Below are 22,464 nucleotides of genomic sequence, written 5' to 3'. Positions count from 1 at the left end.
GTAAAGGACTATTCCCCAGTTTCTGAAGCATGTAATACAACTGTTGTGAAAATTATATCTGATTAAGAAAGCAGAAGCCCGCAAAAGGAAGATTTTGTCTTATTAATGAAATGACTGAGGCTACATCATTATGTGTAGAAATTAGTAAACAATGTGGGGGATTAAGAAAATGGGTCCAAAGTTATATTACAGAGCTATAATAACAAAAACTGCATGTTACTGGCATGAAAACAGACATAGACCAGTGGTACAGAATAGAAGACACAGAGACAAACCCACACAGATACAGTCATCTGATCCTTGACAAAGGTGCCAAAACACACATAGGACAAAAGACAGCCTTTTAAACAAATGGTGCTGGGAAAACTGGTTATCCACATGTAAAAGAAAGAGTCTAGACTCTTATGTATCAAACTGTACAAAAATTATCTCAAAATGGATCAAAAATCTAAGAATTAGACTGGAAACTCTGCAACTCCTAGAAGAAAACACAAGATGAAAATTCCAGCATGGGGGCACAGGTAACGACTTTCTCAATAGGACCCCTAAAGCTCAGGAAATGATACCAAGAGTTAATATTATGGGACAGCATCAAATGTAAAAGCTTCTGCACAGCAAAGGGAACAATTAAAAATGTGAAAAGAGAACCTACAGAATGGGAGAAACCTTTGCTAGTTACTCTTTTTTTAATATCTTGTTTTCATTTATGTCAAGAAAAGGCATACTCACCCAACTATGTAATGGGGTCACAGGTTTATAAATATACACAGTTATCCAAAACAAATGTATTGTCTTTACTTCTTCTTCTTCTTTTTTTTTTTTGGCTAGGTACTCTTTTGATAGATGATTAATATTCAGAATATCTAAAGAACTCAAAAAACTTAACACCAAAAAAAAAAAAACCCAATTAATACATGGGCAACTGAACTAAAGAGACACTTCTTAAAAGAATTACAGGTAACTGACAAATATATGGAAAAAATGTTTAGCATCGTTAGCATTTAGGGAATTGCAAATCAAAACTGCACTGAGATTTCATGTCACACCAGTCAAAATGGCATCCATCAAGCTTATAATTATAAATGCTGGAGAGGATGTGGAGGAAAAGGCATACTTTTACACTGTGGGTGAGATTGTGTTTTAATCAGCTTTTTCACTGCTGTGACTGAAAGACCTGAAAAGAACAATATTAGAGGAGAAAAGTTTATTTGGGGGGCTCACAGTTTCAGAGGTCTCAGGCTTCATTCCTCCGAGCTCTGGACATCATAATGGAAGAGTGTGATGGAGAGAAGCAGCTCACATGATGATCAGGAAGCAGAGAAAGAGAGAGACTGCACTTGCCAGATACAAAATATATGCCCCAAAGCTATGCCCCCAATGCCCACCTCCTCTAGCTACACCCTACCCGCCTTCAGTTACCACTCAGTTAATCCTCAGGGGATTCATTCACTAATTGGGTTAAGGCTTTCACAACCCAATCATTTTACTTCTGAATGTTCTTGCATTATCTCACACATGAGCTTTTAGCGAACGCCTAATAGCTAAACCTTAACAGATTGTAAATTAGTACAAGCACAGTGGAAATCAATATGGAGGTTTCTCAAAAAACTGGGCATGGAACCACCATATGATCCAGCTATACCACTCCTCGGTATTTATCTTGAAAAATTTAAGTCATCATACTAGGGTGATATATGCATGTCCATGTTTATAGTAGCACAATTCACAATATCCAAATATGGAACCTGCCTAAGGTGTCCACCAATGAATGAATGGATAAAGAAAATGTGCTATATATACATACTAGAGTTTTATTTGACCACAGATAAAAATGAAATAATGTCATTTGCAAGAAAATGGATAGAACTTGAGAACATTATGCTAAGCAAAATAAGCCAAACTCAAAAGATCAAGGATTGTATGTTTTCTCTCATAGGTGGAAGCTAGAGAGGAAACGGACCATGGGGGAGGAGGAGGAGGGAGGGAGGGGAGGAATACTGAGGAATGACATTGACCAAATTATATTATTATCTTGTGTATATATAGGAATATGTAACAACAAGTTCCACCATTATGTATAAGGCAGTAAAAAAAATGTGGAAAAAGAAAATAGCAACTCAATTTCCTGTTCTTCCTGCTTTTCCTCCTGCCGCTCTTGGCCAGCCACTTGTGCTCATTTTGCCTCAGCATATCTCCAGATCATTCTTCACTGGCATGTTGTCCACCTGCTGATTCCAACCTTTTAGGGCCTGGGAGGTCTGCATTTGAAGCCTATGTCCAAAAATAGTTGGTATATTGAGCAGCTCCTGTTTAGAAAATCAGACTCCTAGAAAGATACACAGAATTACAGTGTTACCTGTTCTGGGAGTTGCATTTCTGTAGGACCCTGCAAAGTTTTAGCTAAAAGGACCAAGTTCTTTGGGGTTTTAGGTATCAACCAGAAGGAGGGAGGCTGTCTGAGGTCACCTGGGCCTTCTCCTTGCGGTGTCTGCCTCTGTCATAGCTCAGTCATGCTGCGTTCTGTGCATAAAGCCACATCATGGCTGTACTTCAGAAACCGCCCACGTCTGCTGGGTGAGAAAGACATTTCACTGAGGAGGATAGACAGTGGCCGACTGCTAGGTTCACAATCACAGAATGTCAGAACTAAAGGGAAACCAATGGGAAAGCCCATTCATTTAGTAAATGATGCCTCTAGTTTTGCCTATTTTAAGTTCTTTGTGTACCTATGGAATGTCTTAACACCATCGATACTGTTTTCCATTTTCTAGTGCCAAGCAAACTGAGAAAGTATTTGGTTTTAAGGATAAAAACTGTTATTTCTTTTCCTTTTAGATCTTCTCTAAACTTTCTTTGCCTACTCGTTCTTGGGAACCAGCAATGAAGCAGAGTTTTGCCTTTGACAATGTCGGCTATGAAGGTAGCCTGGATGGCATGTGCCCTTCTCAGACAGCCACCAGCACGATCAGCATCCTGGGTATGACTTGCCAGTCATGTGTAAAGTCCATTGAGGGCCGAATTTCTAGTTTGAAAGGCGTTGTAAACATTAAGGTTTCCCTGGAACAAGGTAGCGCAACTGTGAAATATGTGCCATCGGTCATGAACCTGCAACAGATTTGCCATCAAATTGAGGACATGGGCTTCGAGGCCAGTATTGCAGAAGGAAAGGCTGCCTCATGGCCTTCAAGGTCCTTACCAGCCCAGGAGGCAGTGGTCAAGCTACGGGTGGAGGGCATGACTTGCCAGTCCTGTGTCAACTCCATCGAAGGCAAGATCCGGAAACTGCAGGGAGTCGTGAGAGTCAAAGTCTCACTCAGCAACCAAGAGGCAGTCATCACTTACCAGCCTTACCTTATTCAACCTGAATACCTCAGGGACCATGTAAATGATATGGGATTCGAAGCTGCCATCAAGAACAAAACGGCTCCCTTAAGCCTGGGACCAATTGATATTGGCCGGTTACAGAGCATTAACCCAAAGAGACTGTCAGCTTCTGCTAATCAGAATTTCAATAATTCTGAGACCTCAGGACACCCAGGAAGCCATGTGGTTACCCTGCAACTGGGAATAGATGGAATGCACTGTCACTCTTGTGTGTTGAATATTGAAAAAAATATACGCCAACTCCCAGGGGTTCAAGATATTCAAGTGTCCTTGGAGAACAAAACTGCTCAAGTACAGTATGACCCTTCTCATATCACCCCTGTGTCTTTAAAGAGGGCCATCGAGGCACTTCCACCTGGGCAATTTAAAGTTTCCCTTCCTGAGGGAGCAGGAGGGACTGGGACAGACAGTGAGACTTCCGATCAGCATTCCCCCAGCTCCTCCCAGAGAAACCAGGGGCAGGCTGCATGCAGCACCGTAGTGCTCGCCATCACCGGCATGACCTGTGCCTCCTGCATCCAGTCCATCGAAGGCATGCTTTCCCAACGGAAAGGGGTGAAGCGAGTATCTGTCTCTTTGGCTAATGGGACTGGAACTTTTCTTTACGATCCCTCTGTAATTAGCCCAGAAGAACTCAGAGCTGCTGTGGAAGACATGGGATTTGAAGCTTCAGTGATTCCTGGTAAGTATTGATAGATGTGCAAAGCTTGTTCTTGGGTGTGTTGGGGTATCATAAAGCAAAGTTCCCGGCTGGTTGCCTCTCCTGTTGGCAGTTAGCAAGATTCTGTACCCTCTCCTCATGTTACAGTGGTGAGGAGAGAGGATGGGATTTCCTGATTGCTCTCAGGTAGCTGGCACTAAAATTCTGAACTCTAGATTTTGGCTTCCCTTCTGCAGAGAATTCTGGTTCTTTGTTCTAAAACAGAGCACTATGGGAGCAGCAGACCCTTCTCTTGCCAAAAAGAAATCTTACTTGAAGATTTTCTTAGCCAAGTAAAGCAGAATAATAAAAACAACAGAATCTTAGTCTCAGCACCTAGAGGCCATTCTGTTCAAAGTGGAAATTAAGGGAAGGATTTTACAATGATGGCCCTTGCCCCTCTGGTGACTAAGGGGACAGAGCTGGCAGGGTGGGTGTGACAGTCTTCACAAAGCAAGGGTCCCCCCACCTGTGAGTTTTCCTGAGTGGTGGTCATCCCTGCTCCGTCTTTTCTCCTACTTGAGAGCCCTGCAATGCAGCCTTCCTGCATGCCGTGTGCCAGTGTCCCTGCTAGTCTTGGGGCCACCCATGAGAAGCAGTCTGTCCTAAGAGCTTGTGTTGTAGTGAGGGGAGACAGGGGTAAATTATTGCCATCAGCAGGACAAGTCCTGATGAGCCCAGGCCTTGTCTTTGCCAGGAAGAGTGTGTGGGAGTGAGGGGTGTGGGGAGGGAAGGGAGGACCAAGACCACTGGAAGCAGAGGAAGCAGCCTGAGCAGCCAGGGCATCCTGGGCAGTGGCCTCAGCCTGGAGAGGCAATATTTTGGGGAAGCTGTAAAGGGATGCAGAGTGGCCTGAGCAGAAGGACAGGGAGGCTAGTTCTCCACTTAGAAAGTTGGGAGGTCAGTTCAGAGCCACCAAGCTAGCCTTGATGAGTTGCATGAGGTGGGGCAGGGCCTTGGAGGAGAGGCGGAACCTGGGAGGAGCCCTACTGACGCTTGAAGACAGTGTGGGGCTGGAGGTGCAGATGGGAATGTGGGAACCCTGGGCAAGAACAGAGACCCCAGAAGGATGGGTGGGAGAAGGGAGAGAACCCTGAGTTTGGAGGTCAGAACATAAAGGAGAATCTCTCCATGACTGGAAGTGTGGCCTCCTGAAAATAACCACAGAGCAAAGGTGTGAAATGTCTCTTGGGGTTAGCTAGGGGGAGACGGCTGGCTGCTTCAGAACCCTGGGAAAGTGGGAGCCCAGGCTGCATGGTAGTGAGGGGATGGAGAAGTAGGGGTCTTCCAGAGAGGGCTAAAGAACAGGAGGGAAGGGCACTTCTTTTATGTGTGTGACAAGTTCTCACTATGTGAATCCCAGCTGCTCTCCCAGGCTGGCCTTGAACTCCTGGGCTCAAGAGATCCTTCTGCCTCAGTGCCTGGAGGAGCTGAGTACCTGGATGAGCTGTGGGAACTGTAGGCAGAAGCAGTACATTTGATGATGGGCAACCCTAGGCAGTAATGTTCTAACTGTTCAGGTCTGGGATCCAGGCCTGTGCGTCCTCCAAATCTGTGGACTGAAGTAGACCGTGGTGGCCGCAGAGCCTTTGGCTGGAGCTTGCTACGCAGGGAGAGGCAGCCCAGCACCCACACACAAACCCCCAGCAGCACCCAGGGCCTGTGGGACTTGGGCTTCCCACATTTTATTCCTCTAGTAACCAAGATAAAGTTGGTGTTCTTGGAAAGTTTGCTCTATTGTGAAACTTTCCTGCTTCCCCTCTGTACACAGCACACCCACCATTGAGAGGACTGGGTAAGTCACATGGAGTGGCTTGGCCACATTCTTTGTCCTTTGTACCAAACAAATTTCAGGAAGGAGTTTTTCTTTTTTTTTTTTCCATCATCCTCACTGCCCCCTGGGAAGGAGTTTTTAAAAAAATCAATAAAGAAAACACAATAGCATGGTACTTAAAAGGGAAGAAATATGGGGTCAGCATCTGTTGTTTTTCTGTGAGGTTTAAAGTCTTCCAACAGTGTGATCAGGTTATTGGCAGAAAAAAAAGAGAAATTGAGCTTTGAACTACATATTATAGAATAATTGGATCTGACTGAGTAAACCTAGGAATAAGTGGTTTTTATTGGGCAGAATTAGAATTGTTTCTAGCTCAGGATTATGAGAATTATATGCAGGTCCTTAAATTATCAGATTTAGCAAATAAAAATATAGGATACCCAGGCGAATTTGAACTTCAGATAAACAGTGAAAGTTTTTTTTTAAAGTATATGAGCATTTAATGTGTATTTACACTAAAAAAATTATTGGTTGTTTATCTGAGATGGAACTTTAACTGGATATACATCACAATTTTAATTGAGGATAAGCCATGAGGGCTTTGGTGACTTCAATACTAACAGGGTATTATGTGTATTTGCTACAACTCCCTCTGCATTGGTTAGAAGCTCCTAGAGGACAGACTTCAAATTCCTTTCTCCTTAGATTCCTTGAGCATCCAGAGCCTTAAAGGCATTTGTGAAGGAAAGAGGAGTAGGCTGTAAAAAGCTGCGTCCTGGGGTCCTGCGTGTAGGGAGTGCTGCAGGGAACTAATCCCAGAGGTGTTAGCTGAGAAGCCACACCGGATCTGGATCCAGGAGAGACCTCGGGGAGGAGCCCCAGACGATCTCCCGGGGGAAGGAGTGAATGGAAGTAGTTCTCCCATCTGCAGAAAATGAGCAATGTCCCAATATGTGAGATTCATGCTGAAGAAAAACTTAAAAGTTATGGGCCACGGTCAGTACAGGTCACTGTCAGTCTTTCTGTCTTCTGCAACTGTGGTTTTAGAATAATGACAGTCTGTCGTTAAACGATGGAATTCTTTGCCACATGCTCTTAAAGGTATCTTTGAATTATCAAAATAGTGTGACTTTCCAAAGTATGTATTGATCTGGATGGTAGTTGTAGGTAGGCAGAATAATGGTCCAAGTGTCCACACCCTAATTTCTGGGAAGAGAATGTTATCTTACATGACAAAAGGGACTTCATAGATGTAATGGAAGGAGTGGACCTCGAGGTGAGGAAATTAATTATCCAGGCGAGCTCAGTCAAACAAGGGGAGAACCCTTCCCTGGCTGGGTTAGAGAGATGTGACAGCTAAAGAGAGAGTCAGCATTGCTAATTGAAGATGGCAGAAAGTGGCCACAAACCTGGGAATGCAGGTGGCCTTTAGCTTCTAGAAAAGGCAGGGAAATAGATTCTTCCCTAGAGCCTCCTGAAGGGGACAAACCTGCCCACACCTTGATTTTAGCCTGGGAAGAGTCAGGTGGCATTTCTGAGTACAGGATTGCTAGAAAACACATCTGTGGCTTGTAAGGCACCAAGTTTGTGATACTTTGTTATAGTAGTAATAGGAAACGAATTCAATATATCAAGATTTAGAGTGATACTCCTCTGATTTGCACATCTTATTCTAAGTAAATTAAACCTTAAAAAAAAAAAAAAAAAAAAGGAAGTGTGGTACTGACATAAGAATAGGTAAAAAATATCAGAGGACATAGTGAAGCCCAGAAACAAGCCCGTGCCTGTGTTCTCCTGATTTATAGCAAAGGTGTGACTGAAACTCAGTGGGGAAAGGACGGTCTTTTCATTCTGTGGAGCTGGATCCTAATTGTAAACAAAAATTAACTTTGTTAACTTTACACAAAAAATAATTGAAGTGTATCATAGACCTGAATGTGGAAGTTTATTAAATAAAACAATCAAGCTTCTGAAAGAAAGCATCACAAACATTTTTGCCATATTGAGATAGACATTTATTAAGAGAGCACAGAAAGTGCTAATCCTATAAAAGAGAAATTGATATTGGGTTTTATTAACAAAGACTTCATTTACCTAAAGGTACCATTAGAAGAGCAAAAACAAACCACAGACTGGGAGGAGACATTTGCTTTGCTTTCAGCTGACAAAGGATTTGTGTCTAGACTGTGTATAGAACTTGTACAAACAGCTCAGAGAAGGTGCGATGCTCACGGGGAGAGCCACACCTCTGCTCCCAGGAAAGAGCTGATGGTCAGACAGACTAGCAGGCTGCTGTCATCACCACTATCATCTAAGCAGGGACATTCACCTGCCCAGAGCTGTCACCCCTGAAGCACTGCATGTTTTCATGTGTCTGTAAACGCATGCTTCTGCCTGGTCATCGGGAGGGAGAGGCAGAGATGGAAACACCAATCCCCAGGTCGCCTCTCTAGGAGCTTTTACCTGAATATTGTCAGGTTTGAGCTTCCTAATCTGAAAAAAAGGAAAAAAAAAAAATTACTACTTGTTCTTCTAATTTGAATTATTTCTGACATTTTTTCCTAGAAAAGTACTCTGCCAACCATGTTCAAAACCACAATGCTGGTAATACCATGCAGCAAACTCTGGCTGGCACCCCTGGCACCCAGGAAGTGGCTCCCCTTACTGGAGGGCTCCCTAAAAAACGCAGCACTGGTCCCTTGTCAAATTCCCCACCACCCACTGGTACGGTAGCACCACAGAAGTGCTTTCTGCAGATCAAAGGCATGACCTGTGCATCCTGTGTGTCTAACATAGAAAGGAATCTTCAGAAAGAAGCTGGTAAGAGATCCACCCCCATGCTGGTAAGAGATCCACCCCCATGCTGAACTTGGAAACGCTGTGTGCAGGCTGCATGATCTCCCTGTAGAGTCGTCATGGCAGCGTTTATCAACAGCCCTGCTAAGCTGGCGGCAGGTCCATGGTGTGAGAGTGGAGATGTTTGTCTAATGCTCTTGTGCAATTGGCATTCTGTCTCTGTTTAGTTTGAAATAAACTGTATCTCTGAGTAAGTTAGCCATGGAAAATCCAACTTAAAGGTTATGGTACATTCTGTGGCTAGACTTCTCAATTAGTTTTCTTGTGTCATTCAATATTTTCCCTTTCTCTTTTCACCCACCCCTTTCTGTAAAATAAATGAATAGCCTCCATTTTGCGCAAAAGTTCTGATGTCAAATATTCTATCCTGTTGTCCCTGTAAACCACAGAGTTTGTAGAACTACCCAGTTTTGTCCTCCAAGCTATACTTCCAATACTATCTCTTAAACCTCAAGTACAATAAAAACCCTGTCCCCATTTTGTTTGGAAATACCTGAGCTGAGACTCAGCCCGTCTCCAGTCAGTTCTTTCCACACCCTATTGCTCCATGTGTCTTCTGCTTCGGCTCCTGGCCCTCAGCATCAGCCCTCTGAGGGCGAGGGGTTCTCCCAACCTCTGCTCCCTATGTTCCATAGCTTCCTGGCACTCCAGGGTGACTGTGCTCAAAGGAACCAAGGAGTTCCCTTGTCATCATGGGCTGGCTGCTCATAAAGTTAATTTATAATTTCCCCACTCCTCCAGAGGCTTCTGAGGAGACCTTTTTCTTTGCTTGACTGTGTTGACCATGTCATCCCAGACACCACGCCCAGAGTGTCACAGCTCTGACCTGATGGTTCTAGGTGTTCTCTCCGTGTTGGTTGCCTTAATGTCGGGAAAGGCAGAGGTCAAGTATGATCCGGAGGTCATCCAGCCACCCAGGATAGCCCAGCTCATCCAGGACATGGGCTTTGAAGCAGCAGTCATGGAGGACAATGCAGGCTCAGATGGTGACATCGAGTTGATTGTAAGTATTGTCATTGCCTTAGAGGGTTTGAGAATGAGCTCATAGCTCCTTCCTTACGACCAGTAAGTTTCTCCTGTCTGATATATCCTGTTTGTTGTTGAGTTTGGGGTTTGTTTTGTTTTTCTTTGATACCAACAACAGTGACCTGTTCATTTTGTGAAGGAATGTCGGTCAGTTATATCAAAGAGTCAGAGGAGGCCATCACTGAGGGTACCCAGGGTGTCAGGAGGAAGGGGTGGTAAGGTGCAGGAGTTTGGGACAAAGAAGAATCGCGAATGGTGGGCTGTCCTGAGCATAGTGTCTTGGGAAAAGTTGAATGCAGATGTAGTCCAAAGCCTAAATAGAAGCTCAACCATCCGTGGGTATCTCTAGGCAGACAAGGTAGGTCCTTAGGGTAGTGAGTGCCACTCAAAGGTGGATAGATGGCTGGGGTGTAGGTCCATGACAGAGTGTTTACCTAGCTTGTGGAAGGCTCTGGATTTGATCCCCAGCCCCACAAAAACAAACAAACAACCAAACAAAAAACCCCACAAAAATGCAGAGGGCTTGTTATAGGCACTGTGTGGTGTGTCTAGGGGGTGATTAGTCACCAGAGTATCCCAGAATGCTCAGTCCAAGGCTAATGCCCAAGGTGGTGTTTTCAGTGTTTGGGGTAGGAAGGAGTCGTTTCTGTTTGTTCATTATTATGGTTGCACATTAACAAGTCATTGAAAACAGAAGGAGCCCTTATTTCCTTGTGTTTAGTCACTGCCATTAGTGTTAAGTAAATGTTTGAAGAAAAAGTACAGAATACAAAAGTGATGAGTGGTGTTCGGTAGAGCAAAGCTCTTGCTCTCGGGAGGCCTCCTGTGTGCCAAGGGGAAAACTTGCTGGGCTGTGTCAGCCCTGTGACAGGGCAGGGTCCCTGCTGCACACTGGCAGGTCCACATGTGGTGGTCATCTTGGCCGACGCAGACTACTATGTGGACTATCTAAATCAAGATTATTATTGGAAAAGGTGAAGGCTTTCTTTGAATCAATGGTTTTTTGGTAGTGTTCTTTTTTTTAAAAATAGTATGGTAGTAAAAGTTTTATTGTTATCAGATGTTTTCTGTGAACTTCTGTATGTAAATGGTATTCTAAGAAACAGTAACCACTCATATCAGGAGAGTAAATTGTATAATTTGCCTAGTGCATATTCCAGGAATGTCATGCCTTCCTTCAAATTCCATTTTATCACGTCAGGATGCATCTTGTGGTATGGTAGAAATGCAGTAGGTTTGGGTGTGAATTCTGGCCCTGTTGCCTCAGGGATGTGTATTAACTTAGTGTGCAGAGACCCATCTCATTATGCAGATAGCAGTGGCTTGGAGCAGACCCTGGAGCCAGGCCATCTGGCTACAGACGAGGAGCTCGATCTCTGCTCCTCACTGGTTGTGTGACTCTGGACAAGTTATTAAACCTGTTGGTGCTGCAGCTTTGAGACCTACCTCTCAGGGCTGGTGAGAGCCTTACAGTGCCTAGGATAGTACACAACACACTGTAAGTGTACATAAATGTTACTTGTTACTATTACAAAAATAAAAGGAGAGCTTAGAAGCATCATTGAAATAGTTGTAGACTGGATAGGATTCTGTTAGCACAGCCGCTTGTCAGCAGGTGAGCTCCTGTTTGCCTGATGCTCCTCCCTTTCCGGTCTTTTTCTAGGTCCCAGGCCAAGTTAAATGTGTTTGGATTACAGAGAAGCTTGCCTCTCCTTCCCTAATTCCACATCTCTTTGGTATTCCTCGTCAAAGAGACGAGGGATGCTCGTCTCTTTGGTATCTATTCTGGGATAACTGATGCAAATTTCAGAGTGCAGTTCCAGTCACATTATCCTGATGCTCGTCACCCCCAGTGGCTCTGTGTCCAGTAATGACTTAGCAACACTTCAGCTGGGTGCCCAAGAGCCTCCAATACTGCGGACCCACCAGTACTGCAGGCTCTCCCCCTCTTCCTTTCACACCCCGTACTAGCCAAGTCCAGTCAGCTGTTGGTGATTGCTGGAACACTGCTCTGTCCTCCCTTTTGTTACTCCTCTACTGTTACCCTTACCATCACCTGTCAAGCCCTGTCCATACTTTGAACAGTTCAGATTCCATCTCCTCCATCGGTCACTTCCTAAGTCCCTTCCTTCTTGATAATGAGGCACTGCCATCAGACCCCTGAGCACTGGCAGAGTACTAGAGCAGGAAAGGGCTAGCAGAGGCTGCAGGCAGGCACTGGTGACACTCAGGAGTCCAGAGGGTTTGGCAGAAGTATGCCACCTTACTCCTGAGAAGCAGTTCTTATCCCAGTCTTTCTGGGAGAAATCTGAGACAGAACATAGGGTGACTTCAAAAGCACATGCTTGTCAGCCAGAAGTGGATTTTCCATCTGTTGCCATCTGCTTACTGATTACTATCTCCTGTGCCTGAGCTGGGGAGGAACCAGTGGTGGTTGTTCCCCTGAAGCCACTGAGGAACATTAAGGGTGAGCATCTCATGCAGGAGTTTGGAGGTTGGCATTGGCATCCAGAGTCTCGAGAAGGTGCTTGAACGGGAAGGCTGGCAGGGTAGGTGTGATGGTCCTCACAAAGCAAGGGCCCCTATCCTGTGATGGCATGTCACCAGGCAGAATTTCCAGAATTTCCTGTGAGAGTTTGTCCTCCTGTCTTGCAGATCACGGGGATGACCTGCGCTTCCTGTGTTCACAACATAGAGTCCAAGCTCACTAGAACAAACGGCATCACCTATGCCTCAGTGGCCCTTGCCACCAGCAAAGCCCACGTGAAGTTTGATCCTGAAATTGTCGGTCCGCGGGATATTGTCAAAATCATTGAGGTAATTCACTCAAGAAAAAATTATACCTATTTTTAAAAAAACAGTAATATGTAATCATTAAAGAAAATGAGAAAATATAATCAGAAAGAAAAAATGAAAATATTAAAATCCATCAGCATTTTCCATGGAAATAAGGTCATTCATTTTAAATTAATTTGGGAAGGCAAGTAAATATCAAATAATCTGAGGAAGAATATCAGGGAATAGGTAAGAAAGAGATGAGGGGAAAAAGACATTATTATTTCAGATATACTACGAGGAAGCATCAGTATTGCCATGGTAAATGTGGTAAGTAGGGTTAAACTGTCTAATTGCAGGGGTTTTTGTTTTTTGTTTTTTGTTTTTTCAGTACCAGGGATTGAACCCAGGGGCACTCAACCACTGAGCCACATCACTTGCCCTTATTTTTATATATATATATATATATATATATATATATATATATATATATATTTATTTATTTATATACATTTGATCTAATTGTAATCATGAAACTATAACTTGTGTACATATTTTTATATTATATGGTAATATTGCAAATTATATGTCTAACTCATGTACAGATACCATTTCTTTAACAACTACAGATGCTATGATCAGTGCCCTTTTAATGTTCCATATGTTCTCTTAATATTTAGATACAGCAGACAGTGAAACAAAATTCTGAGCACATGACTTTATGCCCTTGCACATGTGTATTTCTGGAAGTAGAATAAAAGCACCTGACAGTCACTCATGTTGAATGCATTACAGGTTGAATTCCCGTGATGGAGTTTGGCATGGAGAAAGGTGGAAAGTTCTTGATATATAAAGTGTTTTTAGACATCATTTGCATATCAAAAATCCTTAAAATAAAAAAAAATAATAAAACATCTGTGGAACACTGCAGAATCGGGCAAAAGTAGGGTATGACTTGTGGAACAAGTCAGGGCAGTTTACCACCCCCCTGGGAACTCTAGAGCAGGGATAACCTGGTAGAACTTCCAAACACTAAGGTGAGAGGCTCAGCCTTTGTGACCCTGTGTGTACCAATAACTAAATATGAGGACATGCTTCAGGACATGAGGAATGACCCTGAGTATATATTTATATTTTATATATTTTTTATAAATATTTATATTTTATTTAGAGAAAGGGTCTTGCTGAGTTGCTTAGGGCCTCGCTGAGTTGCTGAGGCTGGCTTTGAACTCACGATCCTTCTGCCTCAGCTTCCAGAGCTGCTGAGTAATTGCAGTTTTAAAATATTATTTATGTCTGTGCCAAAGATATTATTTATATCTATAGACCAAAGGAATGCTGGCATTGGACAGAATTATATCACATTTTGCCTGTGCTGAACCTGCCTTGTCTAAGAGTTTGCTCATTTTTGCTCTGGAAAATCAGAATTCTCATGCCTATTCTACCTCCTGCTCCCTCCCTCAGTTTGTCCACAGACTAACTATTTCCTTTTTATGATCTGCATTAGACCCTAGACTGAGCATCAGTGGTAATAGGAATGGGTTAAGATAATCAAAATTAACAAACCTAACTTTGTAATCACTGGTAAGGATAAATTAAGTTTAGCAAGATGGATTGCTTTTGAAATGGCTTATGAAATGAAATATCTCATAGCATGTTTAATGCCATATCATCCTTAATTTTTTTTTTTTTTTTTTTTTTTTTTTTTTTTGCGGTACTGGGGATTAAACCCAGGGCCTTGTGCTTGCAAGGCAAGCACTCTACCAACTGAGCTATATCCCCAGCCCCATCCTTAATTTTTGATTCATTGTGTACGTATGTTTATGGAGAGGTGGTGTCTGTCCTATGGCCAGCAGAGCCTGCTACTGGAGCTGGACATGCTGCTACTGGAGCTGCTGAAGTTAAGGATGGCAGCCTGCATGGCTGCTTCATGACATGAGGAAGGATCCTCAGAGAAGTTAAGGACTTTGCCCACTAGTACCCAACTTACAGGTGGCAGATGGCACTCAAACCCAGATCTCAAGCTCAGCAGCCTTTCTGATTCTATTATGCCGCAGATCTTAAGGAACAGTAGTAATGTGGCATTGGTGATGCTAAGGAGTCAGAGATGGAGTAGATGGAAGGAGAATCCTAGGAGGTACCTTTGGCTCCATCTTAGATTCCCTTTCTGATTTTTAATGCCCTTGTCTACCTCCACCCAGCCTGTGGACATCACCCTCTTTGTCCTTATTAAGAAATATTAGAATATTAGATTATTGCCTGATCTCCAGGCTCATATCCCTGGAGCATCTTTTTTTTTTAATTAATTTTTATTTTTATTTTATTTATTTTATTTTTTATTTTGGCAGTACTGGGGATTGAACTCAGGACCTTCTGCAGGTGAGGCAAGCACTCTACCAACTTAGCTATAATCCCCAGCCCTGGGGCATCTTTTCACAATGTAGTTAGACTAGTATTAGTAGTAAATGTGTTTGTCTTACGTAGTCTCAGGATATCTAAGACTTTGAGGTTTTGGGTACAAGTCACAACACAGTTCTAAGGCACTGCTCTGTATTGTGCTGACTGACAAGACATTTCTTGACAGCCTTCCCTGGGTTTTTATGTTCATAAAGGGGGTCAGAGACAAACAATCAGATTCAGAGGGTGGCAGAAATACTTGAGCTAAGCTGTGAGGAAAGCATAGGATTGAAGCACAGCCTCTCTGGGGCCACAGCAGAAGCAATGCTTCCAGATGCTGAAGGGGAGCCGAGTTCCCTGTGGAGGAGGAGTCTGAACTGGAGGCCTGGAGTCCTGAGCTCTGGATCCAGCTCTTCAGAATAGTGCTGTGGCTTTGGGCAAAGTGCTTAACCTCTCTGACCTTCACTTGCCTCATGGAGTGAGTGAAGGCGTCAGACCCCACAAGGTATTTGGGGATGCCTGGTGAAGTTAGCTTCCCAGAACCTGCTCCCTTTGCTGACAGCAGGGATAGGGATCAGCGTTTGACATCATCTCCTTACAGATGGTGTGGTCTGTTAGCATAAACTGATGCTGAACCTTTGGACAGGGTCTGTCGGCCAGTTTGGGTAAAGAGGTTGTGAGAGGTAAATCCACTGGTCTTTTGAGCCACTTTTAGATTCGCTTTCTAATTTCCAGGGCTGTAAAGTGTTTTCTGCAGTGCATGTTTTAACAAGTACCTTCCCCCCTTGTTCCCTGCCCCTCTCTTTTTCATAACAAGGAACTTGGCTATCATGCCTCCCTGGCCCAGAGAAAGCCCAACGCTCATCACTTGGACCACAAGATGGAAATAAAGCAGTAGGTAGAACATGAGAGATAAACTGTAGCTTTGGGTTAAGTGTCTTCCCCTCCTCGCTGACTGTGGCTCATACTGTGCAAATGTCTCCATGCTTGTTGGTGTCCCTGTCGTCCTCACTCCTCCAGGTGCCTTCCACCTGGGTTAGTTGCCTTTACCCTGTGAGGCTAACCCTCTGGAGCTCTGCTGTCTGTGGAGGCTTCTGTGATGATGGCAGCATCCCTTGGTGGCACTCATAGTACCCTGTACTCACACATGGCTGGTGAGCACTTGAAATGCAGCTGGTGTGACTGTGGGACTGAATTTTGAAGTTTTACTTAATTTAATTAATTTTGGTAGCCACCTAACAAATTGGATAGTGCTTTAATTGGAATCAAGGGCCAGATTTTTCTTTTACGGTATTTTCAGACTTCATTTGTAGAGGTTCTAGAACTAGGATCTGGGGACAGACATCACAGCCAAGTGGAAAGAAAGTGGCCAGGGAATCAGGAGACTTAAGAGGCACTGATTGTTTCAGATGGCCACTCGCTTATTCAACAAATGTAAAGGCAACTACTGTGTGCAGGGCACAGTGACCAGTGCTGGGAATGATGAATAGACTGTGGGCTCTGCCTCAGAAGGGTTCCTGGTCTGGCAGGGAAAGAATGAGTGAGCTATGACAGCAGCGGTCTAGGAAACCTCCGTGCAGGGGACACATGAGCTGACACTTAGGGAATGAGTGGAGCTGTGCTAGTCTGAAGGAGTCCGAGGGGGTAAGGGATCCTCCAGGGGCCAGTGGGGAGGCCCATTGGCATTCCTGGGGCACAGAAGGATGGCAGGTGAGGCATCTAGAAAACCATTGGGGGTGGATGCTCCAGGGCCTTGGGCAGCAGCTGAGTACACAGGACTCAGGTCTCACAGGCTGGTGATTTGCAGGCACTGCTTAAGGTACCTTAACATAGGTGCCTCACATCAAGGTTCCACACTGCTTGGTTGGAATTTTCATTTATGTTGCAGATAGTGTGAAACCACAGCTGCCATTTGTGACCCCCAGTTTTAGACTTCGGCAATCAAGACCACTATTCTTGGTGACTTTATTTTAAATAGTGTTTTTTTTTTTTAAATTGCATGTGTAAGTGAGTTTATGCTAATAAAATGCACTGCTTTTTCCTGTTTTTTTTTTTTTTTTTTTTTTTTTAACCCCCTTCTTCTTTGTGAGTCTATATAAAGATTGCATTTTGAAAAAATATAGGCAGCCATAGACTGAGGACCTTTGCCTCTTTGGGGCTAGATTCTCAGTTTCTAGGCCTCAGTTGCTGCACCTGTAAAGTAGAGGTCTTTTATCAGTTATATGAAGGCAGGGCTGGGCTTAAACATCTCCCAGAAGTCCATGCAGCAATGTTTAGACCTTTAGATTGACCTTGGTGTTCTATCCCAGCCATAAGACAAAGAGAAGTCGCAAACCAAGCCCTCAGGGGGGACCAGCCCATCATCCAAGTGATAAGTGCTGTTTAATGTGTCCGTGTTGCTGTGTTGCTTCCAGGTGGAAGAAGTCTTTCCTGTGCAGCCTGGTGTTCGGCATCCCTGTCATGGGTTTGATGATCTACATGTTAATCCCCAGCAAGGAGCCCCATGAGGCTATGGTCCTGGACCACAATATCATTCCAGGGCTGTCCATTCTAAACCTCATCTTCTTCATCTTGTGTACCTTTGTCCAGGTGTGTATTAGAAAGCCAAGCAAACCTCTGCTCCCCAGGATCGTATGTGCCCCGGGATGCTCTGCCTGCTTAGGCTGTACCTAGCCCTCTAGCTTGGTTTCAGTGTATCTTATAGGATCCCACACTTCCACTAATAGTCTGTATTATGTGAACATGTACATATGCATACACACAGGTATATGTGTGTTTTCTCTTCACAGATAAGATCCAGAATCCTAGTGATGCACCAGGGAACATGATTGGGCATGAGGTGGGACCTGGGAGCTTCTCCCTGACCCAGCCATCTGTGGGATAATCTAAAGGTCTGAACATTGCTGCAAGGAGATTTGGAAATGTTTAGACCCAGCCCTGACTTCACACAACTGATATGTGACCTCCAGGTTATAGGTGCAGCAACTGAGGCCCAGAAGTGAGAATCTAGCCCCAAAGCTGTACTATTACAGCTTTCCCGCCCTGCCTCCAGTTATTGCTTTTATTTTCATCTTATACCCAGCTGGGAGGGGCAGGGCCTTGTGATGTGGGGAACTATGAAGGGCTTGGTTTCACTGTAAGTTTCACATTGATTTCGGGTGATTGGAACTCCCTAGAATAGCAGCCTCCAGTAGCAAGATTGGTGACCCCGTATTTCCCTGATTTGCTTCCTCTTTTTTTTTTTCTTTCAGGGGGGTAACCAGGGATTGAACTCAGGTGCACTTGACCACTGAGCCATATCCCCATCCCTATTTTGTATTTTATTTAGAGACAGGATCTCAATGAGTTGCTTAGTGCCTCACTCTTGCTGTGGCTGGCTTTGAACTCACAATCCTCCTGCCTCAGTCTCCCAAGCTGCTAGCATGTGCCACTGCACCTGGCCTTCTTTAGCTTAATTTACCTGTGTCATAAGAAGCAGCAGCCAGCAGCCCCCAGAGCTCATGACTCTCATGAACATTCTGTCTTGCAAAGTAAAGATGTGTTTCTTATCCACGAGCAAATTATAATTCAACAGAGACAGGCCTCGTGGAACATGGGCTATGGTGGTGATACATTTTTTGGTGGGAATATACTCTTTCTCTCTATGCACATATTTTGGAGTATAAAACTGAACTCATAAGTTAATATTGAAATGTTTAGGACCATTTATGGGCGAAAGCATTTGTTGGCTGAATTTATCTTTTTAATATTTTCTTTTTAATTGCAAATGTAATTTGCACGTATTATAGTGCAGTCAACTCTGGCCATTCTGAGGTATTAGAAGCAAAGGGGAAGATGCTATTTTACCAGTAGCACCCTGCCTCCTGCCCAGTCCTGTTCCCTGGTGTTACTGCAGTCTTGTTAGGAGTCGGTATGTATCTTTCTAGATCTCATCTGTAGAAAAAACACACTTGTGTGTGTGCACGTGTGTGTGCATGTTCATGTAATATAGACACAGGCTTGTAATGGAAATGGGATCATATGTGATATTCTCATGTGCACTGGCTTTTCATTTACCCGTGTTTCCTGGACATATTTTATGCCAGTGGTTTACAGATACACCGCTTTCTCTTTAGAGACTAAATAGCTCTGTCCACAGGATCAATCCACCATTCTTCTCTGGACAGACATTTTATTGTGAGCACTGGGTCTTAAAGGTCTCACATGCTTTGATCATTCATTTCTGTAGCTCATAGTCCTCCGAATCAGAAAATATATTTCAGAAATGTCTGGCGCTAAGAAAGAGGGCTGTCCGGTTTGTACACGCACCTAGAGACCTGGAGTATTCGCGTCTGGAGGGCCTCCAGGTGCCGGCTGCTCAGGGAGCTCGCCCTCCACCTGCTGTCAGCTGCCGTTGCTCTCCTTGTCTTCCAGTTCCTCGGTGGGTGGTACTTCTACGTCCAGGCCTACAAATCTCTGCGACACAAGTCGGCTAACATGGACGTGCTCATCGTACTGGCCACGAGCATCGCCTACGCCTACTCCCTGGTCATCCTGGTGGTCGCAATTGTGGAGAAGGCAGAGAAGAGCCCTGTGACGTTCTTTGACACGCCCCCCATGCTCTTTGTGTTCATAGCCCTGGGGCGGTGGCTGGAACACGTGGCAAAGGTAATTGTCGCTTCAGGTTAAGGAAAGAATTAGTCCTTCAGTAACACAGATCTCCATCCCTCTGAACAGGCTTGAGAATTGCTAATTACACACAGTACAGGGAAAGACTGAAACCTGAAACCACCATGTGATTAGCTGCTGCAGTCACTAAGCTTCAAATAGGTTGCTACTTCTGAAATCCCAGCTAATCGGGTTAATTATTAAGGCCTTCGTTGGTGTATTGTGTAATGGCAAGAACCCTGAACTTCAGGTCGGAGCCCATGTGGGTTTCTCAGCACCTGACTGTGGAATTTATTAGTGTAGAAATCCATCCTTCCTCTTTGGAGTCAAGTCATTTTTAACACGCTGCTTTGAACCCAGCATTGTATTGGCCCCTGTAAAAAAGCAGAACTCAGTCCATAAAAGAAATTGGTTGGAACCGAAAAGAAAATGGCGGTAGGGCAGACTGGTATCGTTTTGAACCTGAAATGAGATCCTAGAGCTACGCTCACGCTGTAGGGGTCTCACACTCAGTGTGGCGATGACATGCGTGGCCCCTGAGCAACACCTGTCCCCGCAGAGATGAGAGCCTCTTTCTGTGACCGACTAGCACACCAGCTTGTGACTGTCAGGCTGGGTTTGGGCAATTAGCATAGCTCTCATTTTATACTCTGGTTATTTCCTAGAGCAAAACCTCAGAAGCCCTTGCCAAACTCATGTCTCTCCAAGCCACCGAAGCCACAGTGGTGACCCTGGGTGAGGATAACTTAATCATCAGGTGGGTCAGGTTCACCGGTAGAGCTCGAGATCCTTTTACCTCATCTATGCACCTCGCAGCTTCACCCATCGTGCAGTGGCCCTGCATGAGACTCTCAAGGGCGTTAGGGACACTTTCAACCCATTGTGTGAACAAGACATTGGAATTAAAGAACCAGCAAGAGTTAGAGGTGGTGTTTGTGTCCTCAGTGGCAAATGAGAGGTATAGAAGATTTGTATTCCAGAAATTAAGAGGAAGGTTAAATACTGTCAAGGAATACTTCACAGAGAACATGGAATGTGAACTGGGTCTTCCTTGCAAGATCTGGGGGATTGAGACAGGTGGAGAGAGAAGGGTTTCATCTTGCCAGAGGATGAAATGGGAGTATCTGTCTTCCTTCTAAGGTCCCTGATGTTAAAAAATAATTATTGTCATTATTGCTGAAAACTTCTATAACATTTACTGTTTGCTAGACATATTCTGACCTCTAACCTCACTCTACCCCTTAAGGAAAAAAAGGCAAACCTCATGATGAAGGGACTATTATTACTCTTACTTTACAGATGAGAAACTGAGGTTCAGAGAGGCCGCACAGCTGGCCCAAGATCACACAGGAATTACGTGGTAGGACTAGGATATAATCTAGGTTAAGTTCCAGAGTCCATGTTCTTAACCTTTTCATATACTGACTCTTAAAGCACTTAATGATATGGAAATGTTTACAGATTAAGGCTTCTGTGTTTCCTTGGTTGGCTTCTTTTATATATTCTGGGCAATGGTTGTTCCAGGCCTTCTTCACATTCCTAGGATCCTTCATTTCCCTTCAGTTTGTGATCTCACTTCTGACTGCCGAAGACACGAGGCATTCCATGGGAAGCCCATCAATTCCCTGCCCTTCACCCTGCAAACTGGCCTCCACTGCACCCATCTCAGTGGACAGAAAGAGGGACTCTCCTTCAGGTCTCTGCTGTGGAGCCTCCTCCTGCCACTCTTCTTCATGGTCTCCATCTTTGTTGATTCTTTCCATCCAGGATGATTTGCTCCAGAGTCTTCTTTGTTAAGATAGACCTGCCTCTACCCCTGTCCCGCTGTGCACTTACCCACACATCCTACTGTTGCCAGGGCCAGTGACCACAGCTGTGTCCTGTGATGATTGACCATTGGGGGCTGAGACAGGGCCCCTGCTGCCTGGCTTCCCTGGCTAATGCGGAGCCAGCCCTTGGCGAGCCTTTGGGTGAAGAGCTAATGCAAGAGGTGTCAGCAAGGTGCAGGCTGACCGCAGCCCAGCAGTGCTGGTTTTGTCCTGGATGCTGGCTTTTTGCGGGGCTGGGAGTGGGGTTGCAGGGGATCAAACCCTGGGCCTTGCACACCCTAAGCTTACACTCAACCACTGAACTATGCCACCAGCCCTGGATGTGGCTTTTAAATATACATCATAATTACAGTAATAACAACCAAGATTTGGTTCCATACTGTGTTCCAGGTACGCTATTCAGCACTGATTATCTAATTAACACTAATTAATCTTGGTGACCCTCCTTTGAGGCAGGTACAGTCATTATTCCTGTTTTCGCTAGGGAGAATCTAAAGCTCAGTGAGGTGAAGTCACTTGCCCAGAGTCCATGGCAGGCACGGGACAGAGCTAGGATCAAGCCCCTGGAGGCCCAGAGCCATCCTGCCTGCTTCCATGCCACCCCATTCCCCAGCTGGGGGGTTCTGTGGGGTAAGCACTTGGCACTGCTGGGCTTCCACGTGCTTGACCGCCTTGGTGGCTCTGTGGCGGTGAAAGATCCTGAGAAGCAGAATGTTCGGCGTTTGAACAAAGCCGCCACAGCTCCGGATCTTGGGCTCGCCTTGCCTCCACCAGCCTCTAGCCGCTGCTGTCAGTTTGAAGTGCTGCTGACGACACCCACTGTAGTTTTGCTTGGAGCTGCTCCAGTGATCTGAGCATCTTTGCCAGGAGCTGTGAGCCAGCTGAGATGCCGAAGGAGCGTGGGCTGTGCTTGCCATGACTCAGTTCTTTTCCAAAGATGGTGATCCTGTGGGCCTGACCACTGCCGTCACGGTGGGTAGTACCAGCCTTTAAGCTGGGAGTCAGCAGATCAGAGTTCATTCCGACTCTGCCCAAGATAGGCTGCGTGCTCAGGTCACGTCCATTAGCACTGCGCT

The 22,464-nt window shown here is 44.8% G+C and overlaps 1 protein-coding gene across 6 annotated transcripts in view; it reads left to right on the top strand.

Moving 5' to 3' along the window:
* ATP7B (ATPase copper transporting beta) overlaps nucleotides 1–22,464 on the top strand; it is a 68,639-nt gene that overhangs the window by 31,029 nt on the left and 15,146 nt on the right. For 4 of the 6 annotated variants that reach the window (XM_079136147.1, XM_079136146.1, XM_079136145.1 and 1 more), the window contains 8 exons: nucleotides 2,836–4,066; nucleotides 8,424–8,678; nucleotides 9,554–9,717; nucleotides 12,396–12,557; nucleotides 15,730–15,806; nucleotides 17,327–17,501; nucleotides 19,326–19,559; nucleotides 20,225–20,316. In XM_079136147.1, the coding sequence (XP_078992273.1) occupies nucleotides 2,836–4,066; nucleotides 8,424–8,678; nucleotides 9,554–9,717; nucleotides 12,396–12,557; nucleotides 15,730–15,806; nucleotides 17,327–17,501; nucleotides 19,326–19,559; nucleotides 20,225–20,316 (2,390 nt within the window). The remainder of the gene's footprint in view (nucleotides 1–2,835; nucleotides 4,067–8,423; nucleotides 8,679–9,553; nucleotides 9,718–12,395; nucleotides 12,558–15,729; nucleotides 15,807–17,326; nucleotides 17,502–19,325; nucleotides 19,560–20,224; nucleotides 20,317–22,464) is intronic. The other 2 variants (XM_079136149.1, XM_079136148.1) reach the window with 1 other exon arrangement.

Source organism: Sciurus vulgaris (genome assembly GCF_902686455.1).
Source record: "Sciurus vulgaris genome assembly, chromosome: 4".
NCBI lineage: Eukaryota > Metazoa > Chordata > Mammalia > Rodentia > Sciuridae > Sciurus > Sciurus vulgaris.
The sequence above is the reverse complement of the archived record's forward strand: the minus strand, read 5'-3'. Positions and strand labels throughout refer to the sequence as shown.